General features: G+C 35.7%; 1 protein-coding gene and 1 long non-coding RNA gene across 7 annotated transcripts in view; one reads left to right on the top strand and one right to left on the bottom strand.

Annotated features, from left to right (window-relative positions):
• Positions 1-10,361, bottom strand: part of LOC108740205 (protein diaphanous) — a 56,747-nt gene extending 46,386 nt beyond the window's left edge. For 2 of the 6 annotated variants that reach the window (XM_018474486.1, XM_018474473.1), the window contains exon 1: positions 4,998-5,265. Coding sequence is in view for 4 of the 6 variants with exons in the window: in XM_018474473.1 (XP_018329975.1) it covers positions 4,998-5,021 (24 nt within the window). In the remaining 2 variants the exon portion in view is untranslated. Of the gene's footprint in view, positions 1-4,997; positions 5,266-9,473; positions 9,744-9,877; positions 9,967-10,136 lie in introns of those variants that run through there. The other 4 variants (XM_025979115.1, XR_001938299.2, XM_018474443.2 and 1 more) reach the window with 4 other exon arrangements.
• Positions 10,362-17,834: 7,473 nt separating this feature from the next.
• On the top strand, positions 17,835-19,277 carry LOC108740243. The gene is made up of 2 exons (XR_003232051.1): positions 17,835-18,761; positions 19,017-19,277. It is a non-coding gene; the product is annotated as an uncharacterized LOC108740243 (long non-coding RNA).
• Positions 19,278-21,866: the final 2,589 nt, after the last annotated feature.

Here is a 21,866-nt window from a genome sequence, read left to right as displayed (position 1 = left end):
CCACTTCGAATTATTTTATTCGATTAAGCTAACGTGCCTATCACGTTGAGGTTGGCTACGCCGGGATTCGTTTTCAGCAAGTAGATATCCACACAAGTGGACCTTGTTGGAGCATACGTAATCCTAAAATGTAGCATCGTGCTACAGATGGCGTTTACTGCGCCATTTGTAGTATTTTCTAAAATAAAATAGGTTGAATAACGATAAGCAAATCTATCTATATAAACCAAATATACAATATTAAACACATCCATTGTACACAGGCTCACATATTTATTAAATTGTCGCGGGGCTACGGATACTCAATCTTAAAGTCATTTTTTATGATCTTGTTCAGTTCCACCTTGGATGCCGTTTTTATCTCCTCAATCGTGGCATAGCGTTGTCCTTTCATATTATATTAGTGTGTTGTTTTTGGCAAAAAATTAACGCACAAGCAATGATGTGTAAGAAGGGGCGTAATCATGGGGCAGAAGTCAATTTTTGTTCTTCTACAAATCTGAGTGTTTCTGGCGGATTACTTCGCGCAGATTGCGCATATATTGACCATTCTACACTAAGAAAACTGTAAGCAAAACCTTTACATTCGACCTAACTTGTCGCGATTTTATCAGTCTTGTCTATTGCGGCAGATTCCATTGGGATGATTGAGCTTTGGTTTCCACGTCATAACCATATACCCACTATTCGCAACCAGTTATGACCTGGAGCAAATTAGGGTAGAACAGCTCCTTAGCAATGCTAATGCGATGCTGTTTTTGGTCGAAATTGAGCAATTTTGCTACAAATTTCGCGACAACACGCTTCATAAACAAATTATTGGTAAAAATCGAATGAGAGAAGCCAAATTATATGTTTAGATCCTCAGCAACTTATCTAACGGTGATTCGACGATTGGCCAATACTATTTTCTTCACTTCATCAATGTTTTTGTCTATTGTTGACGTGCTAGGGCGGCAAGCTTTTCGTCGTTGATATCTTCTCGGCCCTCTGAGAACATTGTGTACCACCAATAAACGTTGCTTCATTCCAAGGTAGCTTCACCACATGTCAAAGTGAACATTCGGAATGCGTCCGCGCACTTAATTTTATTTTTCACACAAAATTTGATACATAATATTTGATCCATTTTTTGGAATAGGCAAAAATCGAAGACGAGCCAAAACACGTGCAAGCAATGCAGCTGTCTCAAGATGGCCAAACTTGTCGGTATAACTGAGAGACATGAGTACCAACATAACGCCACAAAAAAAATCTAAAATCGAATATACGTAATCCGCGGAAATTCAAAATTCGCGATACTTTTTTAACATACCTCGTAGGTAACAGCAATATACAGAAGAAACACGTACTTTTAAAAATTCGCAAAATAAGTAACTTAACTAAACATAACGTAACGGTCACTCACTTCACTGGTGTTGTATTTTTCTACCCGTAACCCTCGGTTAAAGTTCGGTTACATTAGGTTAGGATAATACGGTTCCAGTAGGAAAAGATAAACCTAACGAAGTAATTTTTTCTCAAAAATATCCAAGTCATATGTTGTATTTTCTCTTGAAAATTATCTATTTTTTTTGTACTAAAATGTATCACACCCAAATAAAAAATAAAGAAAAAAAGAAGAAACCACGAGTTAGTTAAAAAAAATATATGAATTAACAGTTTTAATTTATTCATACATCCTATTTCTATGTCTGAATAACAAGGTATTTAAATACAATAACTTTTTTCGTATTCTTCACTTCATATTATATCGAATAATATTAATAATAATGTATTCAGGTTAAACTACAGTATATTTAAAAAAAAAACAAAAACGCTTTTTATTGAAATACCTACCTACTTAAAATACGTAAAAACCAGCTTTATATAATCTTTTGCGTAGAAAAACGTAAATATTATAGAACAGATGGTACTTTCTTTTTAAATGACAGATTTATTGAATTTATTCTAGGTCGCTACTAAAACTGAAAAATAAGAATATTTTTATTTTATTCGATTATAAACAAGGTCGACGTGTTAATAATAACAACAGAATCAATTTTTTGAGCAAAAATTAAATTAAGCGAAACAAATAAGAATCAGGTATTCAGAAGAAAAACGCTAGTTAAATAATAATTCATGTTGCTTCATTCTGCCTTAATTTACATCTAATCAATTAAACTGTTATAAATCTATCTATCTATCTCTTGTATTATGTACTTTATAGAAAACTAAATGTGTAGGTACATGTACATGTTTTTTAAAAGTTTCTTGTTTCTTTTACATAAATTCTTCTAGTTCAATAAATAAATTTTTAAACAATATGGATATTTTGCAGAAAATTTTATAAATATAGATACTACGATTATTTTTAGGATGCCAAAACTTTTCGTACCGACTGAGAAAGCCAATTATGAAATTTTGCTAAAAATAGACCAGTAAATAAACGCACATCGTAAAATAAATGTATTTTTTTCTTTTTTTATGGTTCCTTTTGTTCATTTGACATCAGAACTAATTTAAAGTGTAATATTATATTTGATTTTATTGACCCAATAGCATAGTTGGTCTCAACTGATATTCCGAAATTAAAATTATTCATTTTACCGATTATAAAATTGGTATGCCTATTTTGAAAATATAATTTCATAAAGATATAAGTATAATGTTATTTACCTCCTCCAAAAAAAGGCTTTATATCTCAACAATCTTCATCATCTTCTCTTATTAACAGCAAGTAGTAGTATTTGCAAGGATCACCTAATGAAATTTAAATCGTGAACTAAGAATCTACTTTCGAGAATCGGCATCAAAAACGATGTGATTAATATGCGTGTGCATTTTGTTTCTCATCCTTGACACGTTTAAGAAATGTTTTACATTTACTATATAACACAGCATAAAAAAAAACGGAATTTTGATTTACTGTCATGTCAGTTATCGTAGCATTATGAATCATCAAGGTGACCAGCCATTAAATAGTAACCTCTATTTTCCTATACTGTACATTAAATTTGCATTAACAGCTCATTTTGCAATAAAATACGTGTTTGTAATTAATATTCTCATATAACATATCGTATAGATGTTGTAGATCTATGTTCTAATGTTGCTTTTTACTATTTACTTAAGTACCTACCAAGATAAATTAGGATTTTATGGATCATGTTCTAAAAGATATAAGAATTGATAACTTCAGTTGTGACCAGTACCTACATCGTCATTTACTGATATTTACTGTTGACTAAACTATTTCACATGTTCGATAAGGGCCATACTTATTGTAAGGTATCTACTCGTTAAACCGACACGCTGCAGCTTATATTTCAATAAAGAACATTAAGTTCCTGGTCAGTAAGTTGAAACTACGAGACATAGATTATTTCGAACTTATAAAGCCGCTTCAGAGCTCACTATAGGAAGTTTCAATTAATTTCCGACCAAACCAAATCTACTCCGTAAAAGCAAGTTACGCCATCTACAGACATTTTATGCTAACGACACTTAATTCAAATGTTTGACAATGGGTAATAATGGACAAATTATGAAAATATGGATAACTTAATCAAGTGTAAAATCGATTGCTTTTCAGAATCAGTTCTCGATTATCATTTCATCTGTGATCACGCGAGATCTCCTATGTGTGTCAAACATGTGAATGATTCAACACGCAATTATGAAAAAATAAAAACTACAGAAGTATATATGTAATATTTTTAATCGACACCAGCGAGGGAATGCCGAACTTTTTCCCTTACTACGTAATATACTACTTCGCAAATTCTCGTATATACTTTATAAAATTGATTAAAAATTGAAATCACAATGGCAACTAGTAATAAACGTAATCAATGTTGTAATGTTCGTGGGTTTTACAAAATTAACTTCTAAGACTGATAACGACAAAAACTATTTATTTACACTAATTTTTAAGGAACTTAAAAACACTATTAAATTATTACTAAACTTAGGTTATGAATTATTCTATTTATTTACACTGCTGCTGATATATCACTATTCACTGCGCTATTTATTTCATTGCTAACACTGTCAATTTATTTCTGGATTCACTTCTGCAACGGTCAATTTATTTCTCATTATCTCGGCGATCATATCTTCCTTTATATAATCTTTTGTTTACTTTCTGGAACCTTCTGGAAACATCTGGATAGTTTATTTTTTCTTTGAACTATTTAACTGCTTTCCCAGAACGCAGGTACGACACACACATTTACAAATACGGCGCACGGGGCTAGTTGGCGAATTGATAAGCCGTTCACGCACACGTGTGCCCGATCGCACTTCAAACACACTCGTGCTCGCTACAATATTATACCACTATAAAAAAATCACGCCGTAATTAAGTAAGACCATTACTTGCGCTATAGACGGTGATAGGTAGGTATGTTACGTAAGTGTAAAATATTTTATGATAAAACTTCTAAAATGTTAATATCATTTTCATTTTTCCACCGCAAAATATTCTAAAATTGAATGCCTACTAAGTTTTAGTTCACCTTTTAGTAACTCATCATTTTTCGCACAATTTGCAATCCACTATACGAAAAATACAAAATTGAAGTAGCAAAAGCACAAACACCAACAGGTATTTGTTAACCTTCCGGAAGTAACAGTTTTTAAAAGAAGACTTTTACGTTTTCACTAATAACTTAATAATGTAATGGCAAACAAAAAGAGTTGGTACAAAATTGTAAAAAATGAAAGCTGAACTATAATGAAGAATATAAATTTTAAACTATTAAAAATGATACGACTTAAACGACCAAAAATTTGATGCCATATATACAAAATATCTAAATATTTAACAACTTATCCTAAGTTGGAAAGAATAATGGTGGTACAATTCCAAACACCTCAAAAGCGTATGCTTGTAATGAGAATAAGACTACGTAATAAGGTAATAAGTAAAGCCTGCTTAATGAAGAAACATATCAGAAAAAAAAGCCAAATGATGCAGAAAGCAGATGCAAAGCAGAAGATTGAAAAACACAAACCATATCAACAACAGAACCCAGCATCGTGATGCAACAGGTGCTCTATAGTTTCCGTAATCCAATGTAAACCGACGAGCGAATCAACCCAGATCTTAACCGTAACGATAATCGGAAGAACTCTTTACTTTCCCTTCAAAAACCGTTCACTTTTTTGCCAGAACTACAAAAACACGCACGCTACGTTTATTAACAGGAAAAGTTCCAACTGGCTTTGAATTATTTTTACTTTTAGTTTGTACGTGGCGCTGTCGCATCTTATTGACACAGTATGAGAAAATAGCTATGTATAAAAGCATCATCAAACATCCCCCACCAGTTTAATATGTAATGTTATTATTGTTTTTGCGTGTTAGACATACATAAGAGCGTTAATATAACGATGATGTCAAAACCAGCATCGCAAACTCACGTAAACGCATACATATGTGTATTTAAAACCCACCGGTATTCGCACCTTCACTTTTTTCTGTATCTTTTTCCCCTCGATCGCGTTTCGAACGTGGAAGGTTTAGAATTATTTGCATTCGGTGTCTACTTCGATAAAGCGATTACTAATATTAACTGATCAGACAGAGAGCATTACATCATTCATGCAAAAAAAGGTCGCAAACTAAATAGGTACACATATGCAGGGATAGCATTCATTATAAAGCGTAGGTGCAATAATATTTTAATGTCTTGACCTCATGTTCGCATTCTCTACAGAGAAACGTAGAAGTTCAAGTTCGCGGGCATTTTTCTCTAACGAAAACACATTACAACGTTGGCAAATGTTATGCAAACATTCCCAGTATATGCTGTGTAGTTATAAACTATTTGTATCCATCTTAGTAAGCCCAATGAGTGGGGTACCGTATGAAAGAAAAATCTCCAAATTCCTAAGAGACCATTTAAACATTCTTTTTAATAAATGAGAAAATTAGATCTTTTTATAAGAATGCAGGGTGCCACATTGTAATCAGTCAGACAGTTCAAACATTTTCTTTCAGGTGTAATATTAATTGTACTTAATAAACTTACACAAAAAAAAAACTTTTGGGTGTTTCATTCCCACCAGCCAGTAATGCTGGTGAGCGGGCAGTCTTTCCGGGCTACACCGGAAGGTAGGGCGGAAGGCTCTCTTCAGTCTCCTTTCAGGAATCGTGAGAATGAGTGGGTGGTGGTTCGAATGAGAAAGATGAAACGGATGAAATGAAAACAGAAGAGAATTAAAGATTATCTGTGGAATATTACTGCCCCAGCATTTGCCTAAGTGATCCATGGAAACCACAGAAAAACTTGGCCCACGGTAGACGGACCCGAATGCTACGCAATGGTCTAAACTTTTAGACCATGCCGCTCGGTGAAAAACACCAACTACAAACACTCAAACACCATAGAGTTCTTTATTTAGTTGTTTTTCAGTCTGGTGGCAAGTTGTAAGCTATCCAAATTATTAATATAGTAAAAATGGGATAAAACACCTCGCTGGTTAATACATTATTAGTGGGTCTGACAATAAATATACCCTGTATCACGTAAAATAGCGGCTCTAACAATAAAACTACCAAGTAGTGCCCCCCCCCTTGTTGACGCCTAACTGGAATTACAACATTATGCCATTTCTCAAACGAAACACGTTTTGTATTCTGTTAACCACTTGTGCCTTTAAAGATCAAAATAGCTTGGAAACTTTTATAAGAGTGTTTTCAAATATTGGAATACCAATATTCTCTTTTATCGAAACCTAAACAGAAGGTTCTATAACAAATTTCGAATCTCAGCTGCACAGACAGACTCAGTAAGGACTATCACCTCCGAATATTGCCACTCAATAATGTTCAGACCGTCCTCTTCTTTGATGCAAGTGTTGGTCATTCGATAAAGTAAACTTATAAATCATTTGAAAGTTCTTTTGCTTCAGTCGCCACTATACGTGATACGAAGTTTTTTTCACTCAGTATGATACGATTCCACCTCCGCCGTTAACAATACCTCCAGATAAAATCATAAAGATGGTACTATTCCGCCCAACTGCAAACAGAAGCATCAAAGGATGTGCAGTTTACAACAGCCACCATTGTTAAAGTTGGCTCCGTAAAATAACTAACTTTCGCAGTGCTGCCAACTTTCTTTTTTGACGGATATGTTAAAGATCATAATCTTGCGGTCTAAGAAAAACAAAGTGAGAGTTGTCGTCGTTGTCCTTTCTTTCGGCAATTGAGTTACTTTACTTTACAATCGAACATAATAAACTGCTACGAAATTCTTAGGTGCGGATTCTTACTCCATCATCATAATCGTAAGGTCACCATAAACCAGAAACTGGTTCGGTACATACCCCCATCTCTCCCTACCTTAAGTCAATCTTCCCATTTCTCGTAAACTAGCATAACTTCTAACGTAATTATTTTCGTATAACAATCCAATTAGGCCTTCCTCTATCTTTCTTAACTCCTGTTTGTACTTCTAATATGCCTCATACTAGCCGTTTATGTCTGTGAAAGTGTCCTACCCAACTATCCCGCTTTTTCTATCCACGGTATCTTTAACATCTTTCTATAACGCGGACCCAATGCTATTCTGTGTTTTATTACTCTAGTGCTGTTTTGTGATATATTTAACTACCTAAATATCGAAAATCGGCGATTTGAAAGTTCACGATTCGGATTACTGATACCTCTATTACGAATTCCATATCGTCTGAATGTTTGGGTTAGTAATTCGAGAGAGCATGGTAACATTCTATTCAGATTATCCAGATAAGTAATAACACCTCACATAATATAATATCCAATAATAGACGTTTTTAATATGCGCAGATCTGGTTTGAGGAGGAACCAATATAATTAATAAATAATTAATAATAATAATGATAATAATAAATCATCATCCTCATCATAGGGTTGTCAATCCTAAGACTGGTTGGACACGAACCTCTAATCATTCCTATTCTGAGGTAATCTTCGCATTTTCTTAAAAGTGAAACAGCCATTTGTGAAGAGTAATCTAATCCAGGTCTACCTCTACTCCACTTAACTAATGTTTCTGCCTCTAGTAGATCTCTAATTAGCCCTTCATGCCTAAAAAGGTGTCCTACCAACCTATCTCGCCTATTTCTTATTGACTTCAGCGCCCTCTATTCTCCTACCTTTTCTAATACCTCCTCATTTCCAGATAATAACATATAAAAAAGATTAGTTTTATGAGATTCAATAATGCACTGCCATTACAACATTTTACATAAAACTTGCAATTAGATTATTTTAAAATCAAAATATTTCAAAAATAAAATAATGGAAAAAGATATATTCTAACTCATAAATCTTTAATGGCTTAAGGTACATTGAAAAATAGATAATAAGGAACAGTTATTATCTTTTAATAAAAGTTCTTTTGATATAAGTTTAAATAATAAGTATGTTGCAGCAAAAAATATTTCATCATCTTTTAATCACATATCTAATACTTCCATGTAGGTACATATAAAGGAGCTTGTCTTAGCACAAGTAATTGAGTCGATTTGGTTGAAATTTTGAGAGCATGTTTGCAAAAAACGCATTCTAAAAGATTGAAACAGATCAAAGCATCTCCTACATATCCAAAATACGACCGAGGTAGTAATAAGTACATAAGTAAACGTCAAATAAATTAACGTTATTTTTCCAATGATAATTAAATCATTTTTGTAGTCATTAGAAATATGAGGTTTTCTTAAAAGATTGATTGAATAATTTTCCGTCTGATTTTATAGGTATTGGCTAATCTTCGAAATGGCTAAACCAATTTTAATAAGACTTTATAAACATAAAAACGATGTTATTATGAGTATTCTAGGCTAATTTTTTAAATTATTTATTAGAAATAACTCTATTTATTATAAACAATTAAAAAAATGTCACGTGGCCAAAAGCTACTAAATCAATATGAATACAAGAATTTTTATATTTCAATAACTTTGGCACTGGTACAAAAATTACAGTAGCAAGTAGGTACCGTGTATGTGTTAACAGATTACGAGTGTATTAATGAAAATTTAACTTTATGTAATATATGGCAACAATGTAAAATAAAATCGGTCATCCTAGATTATTAAATGGTATTATTATTAAGTAGTTAATAGAACGTGACTTAACGATGACTAGATGACATACTTTAAATCGAATTTAAATCAAACAGGAAATTAATACTTTCCTATTCACTTACAAGAACACAAGACTTTTTTATTGCACATGAAATGAAAACTAAACAATTTATTACTGGATAACAAATAATTAACCATTTTAGAAGCATTATAAATAACATAGTCTTCTCTTTTGTATATAAAAAATAATGAAACATACCTATGGGTATGTTCATTTTACTACATACCAGAAATAAATAAAAAATGACTAAAAGGACCCATACATTCCAACACCTGTATTTTTTTTTAATTAGATCCAATGTTCTCTTATTTCAAAGTTAATAAATACACGGATATATAAAATCTTTACTTACATCTGCAATTGTCTTTCGAGTGGATCTTCTCCCTACTGATTTTCTTTCAATAACTTGCTTTCCTGATTTAGACATTTTGCACAATGTAATTCCAATAATGGAAGCTTAATTTAACTTTTTCTCATTTATTTAGTTAACGTTACGAATTAAAACAGACAAACGCATGTTAGCCTTTGTGGCTTATCTGTGCGATACAGTATCAAATTCAACACTAATGAAAAGCATACACACCTATGTTTTTCACAGTTATCATATCTTACAGATTAAGACAATCTGCTTGCTATGTATATGAGTCAAACCTCAGTGTAGTAATTAATTCCTTCAACAGTACAGGTGATAAGGTATCACAGTTCAGTGTAATAACTTTAGTGGAGGTAAACTTTTAACATTAGCAATGTACTCACGAATCCTGTTGACTTCATACGTTCCTGTTTTGACATTGCGGCAAAAACATTTGGTGAGCAAAAAATCAGGAATGTTCACGATTAGGAATCTGAAATTCATCAAAAATCACAGTGAACCACTAGTAAACTATACCAAAAAACAGTTAGAGGTTGAAAACATAACCTTACTTTCACTAACACACTTTTGTTTAACCAACTTTTAGTTATATTTTTTTCATTATAATAAACACTAGTAAAGAGAAACGATTGCGGAACTTACGATTTCAATATCACAGTTTTTGGTGCATTATTTTCCTTTATTAATGAAAATGTAGTTGTGACGGTAAAAACCACCTTAATTTTTGAATCACAAACTTGTTGATCGCTGGCATTTCAATGGCTCTGTTAAATCATCAACTTACTGAAAATTCGGAACGTGGTTCTTTTGCATACCCGCCAAGAAATAGCTGAGAGGATGTAAACAAACTCTGAAAACGGACACAAGACATTACAATTAGCTACCGTACATGTAGGCAACTTGCCAAGCACGATTGACTGCCATATTGTCAGCAAATTATTATTTTATAGATTAACCATTAACGTACTTAAAGTATAACAAGTAACATTTAAGAAAGAATAACTGTTTAAAAGCAATATATATAAAATATTTTTAGCTACATTTAAATTTTTTAATTTGAAGTAGGCATATTATGATTTAAATTTTACCAACAATTCTTAAAACATCGCAAATAAAAACTATAAAAGTTTAGTAAAGATGAAGAAACTGGATTTTTGGATTCTAACCTCGTCTTATTGATAAAATTCATATGACGGATCATGGTAGTGTTAAAATGTTCCATGTTTCGTCTTCTAATACAAGTCATCTTTAGGAACTTCACGTTGACGATATCTTCAACGTCCGTGCTGAATCGACTCATAATAATAATTCGGTCATCATCATAAGATCGTCAATCCTAAAACTGGTTGGACACGCACTCTTTCCTATCCTGAGCTAATCTTCGCATTTCCCCAAAACTAGATCTAATCTAATCTTTAGTGTATTTAATCCGTTCATGCATCTCTCGATCTCTCTCTTATCGTAACTATTTGTCTCGTAGGCGGTCTTTAAGTGTTCGACAGTTCGAGTTCCGTTTGGAGATTTTCGCAGATCCTTATATATATGCTATACTTCTGACTTGGGTGATAGTTGAATAAGGCCTGCAGATACCTATAGCGTGTGTAACAATATGTTGCCCCGTTTCCTCAATAGTACGTCCAAGGGTGCTAACTGTTGATCCTTCTCAGTTCTCAGTCCCCATGGTGAACTGGATGCTGAGATGTCGTCTGCTCAGGTGTTGGAGGAAGTGTTTCAGCTGTTCCATTCCGTGTCTTTAAATTACGAAGGTGTCAATGCACTTACTCGCCACTTTGGTGCTCCTATACCGCTGCAAGGATACCAACATCTTACCGGAATTTCTTAGACAGAAACGAATTATCCAATCAGCGCAGCAAGATTTATGCCAAAACTGATAAGGTCATTCTCTTCATTCAGAACGAATCCGCAGCAAACATCATGGCCTGGCGAAGACGGATGAAGAACTTTTTGGCCTGCACCTAACCCTAAGCAACAGAATCAAGCAACAAGGTTGAGATAGGGTGGTTAATCTGACAGAGAGGGTGCTCACGGAAGACGAGACGACAATGCTGACCAAAGGAGAAAATTTCACAATCACATCTCGCCACATTCCGCTTGAAGACATCATTACCACCACGGAAACAGCTATCAAGTATATACCGAACGAGAATGCAGAAGGAAATCGGATCGAGACGACCAATATCCTCAGATAAGTAAAGCCTCCCAGAAGCAATCTGACGAGGAATGAAGCACTGACACTGCAAAGCCCATACAGGGATGAGGATATTATCATACTCCCAACGACAAAAGAAATGCAACTGTTCTTTTGAAGACCGAGGACAACAACAGGATGATTGAGGAAGTCTTGGACCCGGAAAGCTACAACCCCTTGAAGAAAAACCCAACACAAGTGAGACTACGTCCTGTTATCTGACCCATCAAGTCATTATTCCTATCTGAAGACGTGAAAAACCGTATTCTGAGGAAGGAAACTGTTCCACAGAGGCTATATGGATTATCCAAGATCCAAGGCTAATGTTTGTCTCAGATCGATAGTAAGCGCCTCCAGATTATCAACATACTACTCAGCGAAAATCTCGGCATCGCTGCTCCAGTCGCACTTAGGAGTGAGTTACGGTCACATCAAGGATTCTGCTAACTTTGTGTGCAAGATCCGTTCACCACGCTTTATCCAACTATCAACCAAATTATTGGGTAATTTTCGTATAAACAAATCTAACCGGTTTTAGAGTAGGGGCTGGAGGAGGTTTGCTAAAATGGGATTTCGAAGGTGAAGAAAGGGTTTTTTGTGAACTACTGAGCATCATTTACTATTGGAAAGGCCTGTCTGTTATATTGTTGGATCAGTTTTATGTATTAGTGCCATAGTTGATGGTTTATTCCTGTTACTGAGTCCCCCTAATTTATTTTGGAAGCAGCCACGTCAGCCTTAAGAAGTCCTCTTAACTTTTCCTCTTTTTAAAACCCATGGTGTCGAGGTATTTCTTTGTTTTTTAACCCATTAGTAGTTTACTTACTGTTCATTTAGCGTATAACGTGAGAATACAAGAAAGAATCCTTCAAATACAATTTTTTTTTCTTACAACTAAACAACAGGGTCAGACAGCATTCAAATACAAATAGATTATATTTAGAAAATGACACGAACTACCCATTTCAAATCATTCAAATAGCCGCAATTTTGAGACCCCCTCACTTCTTTTGTAGATCAGAACGTTTAAGGATTCTGGCGATGAGACGCAAACAGTAGTTAAAAGTGAAGTACCTAACTTCTTTCATGATTTATTTATAGTTACACATCTAATTACTCCGTTTGTGGGTCGGCAGGTGAACTGGAGGCTTTCCAAGCAAATTGTTTTTTCCTTCTCCTCTTCCCCTTTTTAAAACCCAACGGTGTCGAGGTATTTGTTTGTTTTTTGACTTAAATTGTCTCTGTGTTAATCTTTTTTAATATATGATTAACTGATCTATTTATTTTCATCTCGTATTTCTTTTATGAGAACATCGAGCTCTCATCTTCGATCAGGTTCCAGCAACCCCTGGCTGAGTTTTCCCGGAGCAATTATCTTTGATTCTTTGCATAGCAAAGTGGCTCCTGAGCTTTTGTTTTTGTATTATTGAGTTATTGAGTATTATTCAGTTTTTGAGCATAACAAAATAATATTTCTAGTACTGAGAAGTTTGATTAGGTTAAAGCTTAAACACCGCATTCGAGGCGAATGGATACAAAAAGAGAGAGATCGATAGATCAGTGAACGAATTAAAAACACAAGAGAGAACGACACACTATCTCTTTAGCATATCTACCATATGATCCAACTTTCACGGATCAAATTGGCAGAGAGGCGACATCAAAACCATCTCTAAACCCACGAAGAAGATTCAGCAGACCATAAGATCAGATAAGAATAAAAGGGGCCCCCTCTCATCAGCAGGGGTCTACAGCATATCATGTTTATGGTTATATATTCAACCAGATCAGAATCAAAGAATTTCGTAATAGATAAATTCTAGGTAAATGGAAAGTGCCCCTCACACAAAACACAGCAGTAAGAATACTATGATCAGTCAACTTCATGGGGCGCTCCCTCACCAGGCCCCCGAAGAACTCTTCATTTTAAAACTGGTCGGCATTAACTCATTATTCCCAGAAAGATCTATAAATCACCAAAATGTTCGAATGGTTGTCGGCACAGGGGCATCCAACACTATTGTGCGATCTGGTCTGGTATCGGAATGGCGAATTTGACCTTTCACGAGAAGACTGATCTTGACTGCATCTACGGGAGAGACGAAGCTTGCCGCCTACAAGGTGTCCACAGACGAAGATCGAGCACTATCGAATCACCCCGAGAGTATTGTAAGGGACAGAATAGACGACATCTGCGGATTAGTGTGAGTAGTCGAGCCGAATAATGAAGACTTAAGACAGAAAACATTATTGATGGGATGTGCACTCGTAAGAAGTAGAACATCATCAAAACCTGTTACAATAGTCAATTTTAAAGACTTCGAGCAAAACGTCCGTAAAGGTACAGAGTTAGGGGTATTGAAACCATTACGTGAAATCCGCCACTGCAACTGAGAAGAAGAACCTGAGACCAACAGATATCACTTCCTGCAAGTTTAACAGAAGTAGTCAAACGGTCAAATCGACGTCTCAAGTCAAACAATTGCAGGTCTTCGCCGTCTCAAATCAAGATTTCGGTAGGACCAATTTCACAAACCACCGTATCATAGCGAGACAGCAAGGCTACTGATTGTGGTTGAAACCCTCGAACATTTCCGCAAGTACCTGCATCGACGAAAGTTCCTCTTAGGAATTAATCTAAAACCAGAGGAACGACGAAGATATTGACCCAATAATGAAATAGAAAGAAATCGGAACCTCAAGACAGATGTGAGTCACTGAAGAAGGTCACTGAGCAAATTAGCACTACTAAAACAAGGATCCACAGCCTGATGGAATGTTTGAATGATTAACACTCTAGAGACCAACGTAAGAAGCTTCGTTAACGAGCTCCAAATGGACTGGGATTGACACATACCGTCATTTCTCTCAGTTTGTAAGTCCACCATCCATGGGACAACTAGATTAACACCGGCCAGAATAATATTTGGGAAAGAACTCAGCCTGCCAGCAGACGTAATGTTGGTCGTTCCAGAGATTTTCAAGTCTCTACAGACGAATACATTCGCAAACTACAAATGTGTAGCTATATAATCCATCAAGGCGAAAAGGACGTTGTCCGAAACTACAATAAGCTTAGGATGGCCCATGTACCGTCACTCAACGCATCAACGACGCTGTCTATCGAATTCAGAAGGAACTTCTGGCAAAAATGGCGGTCGTTTATCTTGACCGGCTTGCTACTTTGCTAAGCAACATCACTGAAGGAGACGATTAGTATTAAGAGCGGAGTGTCATATGTACGTAGGCAACGAACATACATAGTGACAGAGAAGGCCATACTTTATAGTCATTATATTTACTGGCGGCGCATGTCGGACATTTCCTGGACCAGGACCGATCAAATCACACGCGTACCTTCCCTAGAGCCTTCATAACGCCGAAATGCTTCTAACGCTTCTGAAATTCTACTCTTCGGAAGTACCAATTGGAGTTTGTTACTGTTTCCATTTGGACTCTCCCACATTCTCTTCAAAATGCCATGGTCTAAGACAAGAAAATTTCATTGGACTCAATAACTTTTCGTTATCTGGCTTAGATTACTCAAATCTGTCCACAATAATCTTGAGGTTCCGGCTTATTTCTCTCTCATTATAGAGTCAATATCTTCGTCCTTCCCCTGGTCTTCGACTAATTCCTTATCTTTCCAGAATCCCTCAGGCTGAACGGAGGTTAGATTACAGTGGGTCGATGTCAATTCTTCTTTGTTCTCCGCAGATAAGCAGTTTGCACTTTCCCACGCATGGTGTCCGTGATAGTGTATTTGTGTTGTCATATCGTTTACCTGAACGATACTCGATGTCAAACTCTTATTTTTGAAGTCGTTGTAGCCATCATGCGATTTATTGTTTTGGGTTCTTTAATTGCAATATCCACATCAACGAAACGGGATACGTTCTTAAGAGGAATTTCCGTCCATACAGGTACTTGTGGGAATGTTCAAGGATTTTAATCACAGCCAGTAGCACTCGACGAATTAGACAATAATTTTTTTCTTGTTTCGAGAGTGTTTTACTAAAATACCCGGTGACCTCTTCCTTTCTGTTTTGTACTTGGGATAGCACACCACCAAGCCCCACATTACAGTCTTCTCCTTCTCCTGCAGATGCACATCCACTTGCCAGAATCCACTTTTCAAATCGAATGTAGATCACCATTTAGTTCCAGCTAGACTGTCTAGTGCGTCGTCAATTCGGGGTAATAGGTAGCTGTCCTTCTGTGTTACATCGTACAGTTTCCTGTAGTCCACGCAAAATCTCGTGAAATAAATGCTTCTTACGTATCAACATTATAGATGAAGCCCAAGAACTTTGAGATGGTTTTATCACTTGTTTATGCATATCGTTTATTAATCATTGATTTCATCTTGCTTCCCCAAGCAACTCCTCAATGTGGAATTTTTGATGGGCCTTGCTGTTCCAGTATTGATGCGGCCATATGTTAAATTAGCCCTACCAAAGCCTTGATCTGAGAGGGCGGGGCCTTATTGAAAACGGCTAAGGAATTTTTTTAATAGCTTGAACTGGTGCTTGTTGTTGTTGAGATGGTTATTTGGCCGTTTCACCAGTTAAAGTTACAGGGAGTGATGTCTGTTTGGTATCAGGTTCTACTTCCGCTACTGAATACTCAAATACTCTCAACTCAACTTTATGCCTTTGCAGATTTTTTGCTTGAAGTCTTTCAAACTGGCTATTCTAACAGGTATCGATGATCCTCCACTTCTTACGAGCGTACGTCCCACTAATAATGCCGCCTGTCTCAAGTCTTGATTGTCCGGTTCGACTACCCACACTAATCGTTTATTCTGACTCTTACGGTCACCTTATAGGCGGCAAACTTCGTCTTGGGATTTGACATTACTATTTCCTGTCTATCGATGAGCATGGCAGAAGTGCTATGATTTAAGTCGATTCCATGTTCTTGAAGAAGGTCTAATCCAATGGTGATATCATCTAGTATGTCGACCAACTATACCCAACTGTTTACGATCGCATTTCCAATTCTAATTTCGACGTTGCATTCTTATTGAATTGGTGAAGTCTCCCCGGTAAGTGTAGTTAATATCAGTCTTCTAGCCAATGGTCGAATTCGTCTATTCGATACCACATCAGGTCGATCAATAATGTTGGACGCCCCTGTGTCTAGAACCATTCTAACATTATGCTGATTTATGGATACCTTAAATAATGAGTTAGTTTTGTCCAGTTATGAAATGATGAGTTCTTCGGGGCCTTGGTAATGGTGAGATAATTTGCACCCCACAAAGTGTTTTGCTGGAAGAGCACTAAGGTGGTTCATTTTTCTACAATTCCAGCATTTTGGACGACCACTGTAGTTCTTGGAGTCTCGAGCAAAATGACCAGTTGTTTCACATTCCTAACATTTTAGGCTCTATTCTCCCGTGTTTCTAGCAGTGGCTTTCTTCACATCGATTACGCAGACCTGGTGAGCGACGTAACACCTTCCTTTGTAATTGTACTGTCGTCAATTTTTGCTTGTTACACTCGTATATACCTTTAAAAGCTTGTTTCGCCTCTTCAAATTCCAAAGCTTGCGAGTACTCCACTTGGAGAATCTAAGAATTTACTGTAGGTCACCATCCCTGACTCCGTCGGTAAATATTTCTACTGTCAATTGGTCTATGGAATTTTAAGAACGAGAGGTGTAGACTAATTTCACGAAGCGCTGCACATCAGACTCAAATTTTTGAAGTTTCATTATTTCTTTGATCACGGCTTGCAGTTGCATGTGATTTATTTGTTGTAGATATTTATCGCCATACCTCATTTCTAGGTTGTTGACAAAATAATGGAAGTCATATCGTTGAGACTCGGGCATTCCTTGGACTATATCCAGCGCCTCTTATCATAAAGAAATTATTAGTGTTGTTGCTTCTTCTGAATCAGTCCATGCGTTTGTCTCTACCGCTGCTTCAAACTGCTTCAGGCAAACAGATCACAAGATGTTCCTATTGAAAGTTGGAGCTGCAATCTTTGCTGGTCTTGCACCGTAATCGTTAAGCCTCGCAGTAGAGGGTAATTTAAGCTTTTTAATCTCGCCTCTCATTTGTTCTCTCATTTCTTCTGTCTTCCTTTCGAACTAGATTTCCCTTTCTTCTGTCTTCTTTTTGATCTTGATTTCCCTTTCTTCTATCTTCTTTTCCATTTCATGTCTAATATCATTTATATTTTCTGTCATTTTTTCTTGTCCTTTTTTAATTTTTTTTGTCATTTCTGCCATCATTGTCATTAATGCCTTTATTTGTTCCTCCATTTTTGCTTCAGTACATCTGATTATAACAGGCACGAAATATCCCAATTTCTTCCAGAATACTTTATGAAATTCTTCGATTCTGGCAAAAATCGTTTTTTTTTTCTTCGCGAACTCCAATAATGTATGATTTTTTTCTAGGGTTATTCGCGATCTGTGGAAAGTTCCAGAAAATTCATTGAAATTTTTCGATAACGTCGAATTCGTTCTTCTCTCTTCGGGAGCTTTCCAACGATGCATGGTTTGTTGAGGTAAGTCACGATTGGTAGAAACTTCTAGAAACTTCGATAGAAGTTTGCAATAACGTTGGATCTGTTCTTCTTTCTTCAAGAGCTTCTTTAACGATGTATGACTCGGTGAAATTCTTCAATGACGTCAGTTTCTTTCTTTTCTCTTCGAGAGCTTTCCAATAACTTATCACTTGCTAAGGTTTCTTGCAGGGGATGGAAACTTGACTGATGGAACGCTCTGGAATATTCGATGGGATTCTTCAAAAATCCTCCGCCTTCTAAATTCTCTTCAGTTTTCTTTTATCCCACTTCTGACACCAAACGTCAGGAAATCAAACATCTTGCACTATTACTACTTTTATTTATTTGCTTTCTAAGTAACACTTCTATTAACAATTAATCACTATTTCACCACTATTTTGCACACTTTGTCGCTTCTTTGCTCTTTCTACTTCTCTTTGTATCGCCATGTAACTCCAACTCAAGATCTCAAGGAAACTATTTATAGAGGCTGACCATATTTTAGAATGATCTAGAATACCACAATATTTCTTTCAGGTAAGCAATCCATTGTAATATTTAGGTTTTAAATTACTTGCAGATATGCTTTCAATCCGTTGTTTGTGTTTTAAGTATATTATTATCGAAAATAGTTTCTTTTTATTTTCATGTTACCATTATCCTCAAATACGCATGTAATTGTTTAGTTTAGAAATTAGCCTTATTCTAATTTTACCATTGTTATATATATATTTCACAGTTCCAAATTACAGTGTTATTAAAATTGTATTATTGTGAATTTTCTTTGTTCAGGTTCCTTTTGTCCCTTTGCATGGTCACGTCAACTTAATGTCTTTACCTATGTTGTCGCCGTTCAACCCTGTATAATTTGAACTTAAATGACTATTTGCCAAACCCACATAGGTGTAAAACCAATCACAAATAGATCGGATTCAGCAGTCTTCAGATTCATCGTATTCAAGCGCTTTTACCTATCATAATCTACGCTTTTTATTGGGGTATGTATTGGTCAATTAGTGTTAAGCGTTAATTACTAAATATCTCAAATCACAGTTTCTTTCGTTTTTTATGCATTAATAATTTACTTACTGTTCATTTAGCATATAACGTGAGAATACAAGAAAGAACCCTTCAAATACTATTATTTTTTTCTTACAACTAAACAACAGGTTAGACAGCATTCAAATACAAATTTGATTATATTTAAAAAATGACACGAACTACCCATTTCAAATCATTCAAATAGCTGTAATTTTGAGACCACCCTCACTCCTTTTGTAGATCAGAACGTTTGAGGATTCTGGCGATAAGACGCAAACAGTAGTTAAAAATGAAGTACCTAACTTCTTTCAAGATCTATTTATACTTACACTTCTAATTACCCCGTTTGTGGGTCAGCAGGTGAACTGGAGGCTTTCCAAGCAAATTGTTTTTTTAGAAAATGCTGCATCACAGCTAAATGGTCTCTAATAATTCTCCATTCAGAATCATTTCGGTCGATTAAAGTCATGGTCTAATGATCTATTAGGCAAACGTTAAAAGAAATATTCCTACACGTTGCGCCAAACATCTAAAAGTGGTTATTTTGCAATTGAACGGTGTTCTTTCTTAAAAATTTGGTATTAAACGCACTACTATTTTTTCAAACTGATTCAGAATACTTTGAAATCAAATATATACTTTGTTCCATAAAGTTATACCCAGTTTTGAAAAAAAATACTTCAAAAAAGAAATATTCGCTGGAGAATAAAATATTAATTAATAGATGATACATACACCATACATTCAATTACTCAACTACGATGTTAAATTTTGGTAGGTACTTTTATATAAGGTATACTACACATAACTGTAAATCATCATCATCATAAGGTGGTCAGTCTTAAGAATGGTTGGACACGTACCTCCACTCTTTCCTATCTTGAGCTAATCTTCGCATTTCCCTAAAACTAGAACAACCCACATCCTTAACCATGTGCGAACAGTAATCTAACCTAGGTCTACCTCTACCCCTCCTAACTACTGTTTCTGCCTCTAATATGTCTCTGTCTAGACCTTCATGCCTAGGAAGGTGTCCTACCAACCTATCTCGCCTATTTTTATTGACTTCCATAGAGTCCTCTGTTCTCCTATTCTTTCTAACACCTCTTCATTATCCTCATCATTCGCCTATAACACCATATTTTGAAGGCTTCTAACCTTTTCTTTTCCGCCGCGCCCACTGTCCATGTTTCGCACCCGTACAACGCCGCGCTCCAAACATACACCTTTAACAATCTTTTTCGAATTTCTAAATTAACCGTTCGCGAGCATAGAAGTGACTTTTTTTTTATTAAGACGACACGACCCTGCGCTATCCTCTGCTTTATATCCCTACTACTCCTTCCGTCCTGATTTATCTGACTTCCTAGATATCTAAAATCAGCCACTTCTTCTAATTTTTCGTCTCCTATCTTTATATTCGCACTTTCCCTACTTTTTCTTCCCTTGCATACCAGTATTTTAGTTTTACTTTTACTGATCTGTCAGTACTGCTTCCACTTTATTTAAATCTATCTCTAGGTCCACCTTGCTAGATGCTAATACTGCTGAAATCTAAGCATACTAATTTTTTGCCCCTATATATCTATCCCTATAGTTGTACTGTCTTTAATGATGTTGATCGTGTCTTCGATGTATAGATTAAAAAGTAGCGGTGACAGTGTGCATCCCTGCCTGACTCTCTTCCTAATATTTACTTCTCTACGTTGCATCCCTAGCTCTATAACTGCTTGTTGCTCTTTACACAAACTAAGTATCACTCTTCTATCTTTGTAACTCATCCCTAGATGTTTATAAAGTAAAGTATATTTAACATCTTGTCCCACTTAACATTGTCAAAAGCTTTTTCTAAATCTACAAATCCTAACTGTAAATAAGAAGTAAATAAAATAATCCCATTTCTGGCACTTTTGCGGCACATCTCCTTTATTCTTAAAGATAGACGGTTCCGATGTTTTCTGCTAGTCTGCTAATTTTTGTGAAATTAAATATGACGCCAGAAGAATTTTAGGTACCTAAAACTCAATTTATAAGAATACGTTTTAACTTCTTCGATAAGTTTAAAGATAACTGAGATGCGGAGGGGGTGCCTCAAAAGTTATACTTTTTAATCCGTAAAAGTGCCAAAAATTGAATACCCTGTAGGTTTGTTTTTTAATAAAACTACAAATGACAATTTATTATATTTTTTTGTATCAAATCAAACACATCTTTAAATATAAAATAATTAATCCATGCATGCAATAACAGTGATACTATATCGGTCTCTGAAAACAAAAACCTATAATATTAGTAGTAAGTAGGTTACTTGAGGACACAAGGGGACGAAACGCAGTATGTATTTCTTATGGCGGGATGTTTCCTTCTTCAGGGTTTTATCCCCACTTCTATTCAGTTGACAGCCGTCGTGTCCTCGCTTTCTATTGGTTGATGTCGCCGTGAAGCCCCGCCCCCTTCACAGCCACCACTTGTGCGTCATTCTTCGCCTAACCGTCGTAGAGGTACGATCGGAGCAGCCAGCAGTGTAGTCGAGTACGAGAGTACAATTCTAACGCACTGAGCCTCTCTCTCTCCCTCTCTCTCGCTCTCTGTTTCTCTCTC

This window comes from Agrilus planipennis, unplaced genomic scaffold (genome assembly GCF_000699045.2).
Source record: "Agrilus planipennis isolate EAB-ADULT unplaced genomic scaffold, Apla_2.0 scaffold26, whole genome shotgun sequence".
NCBI classification, from domain to species: Eukaryota; Metazoa; Arthropoda; class Insecta; order Coleoptera; family Buprestidae; genus Agrilus; species Agrilus planipennis.
This window is presented reverse-complemented; position numbering and strand designations above follow the sequence as displayed.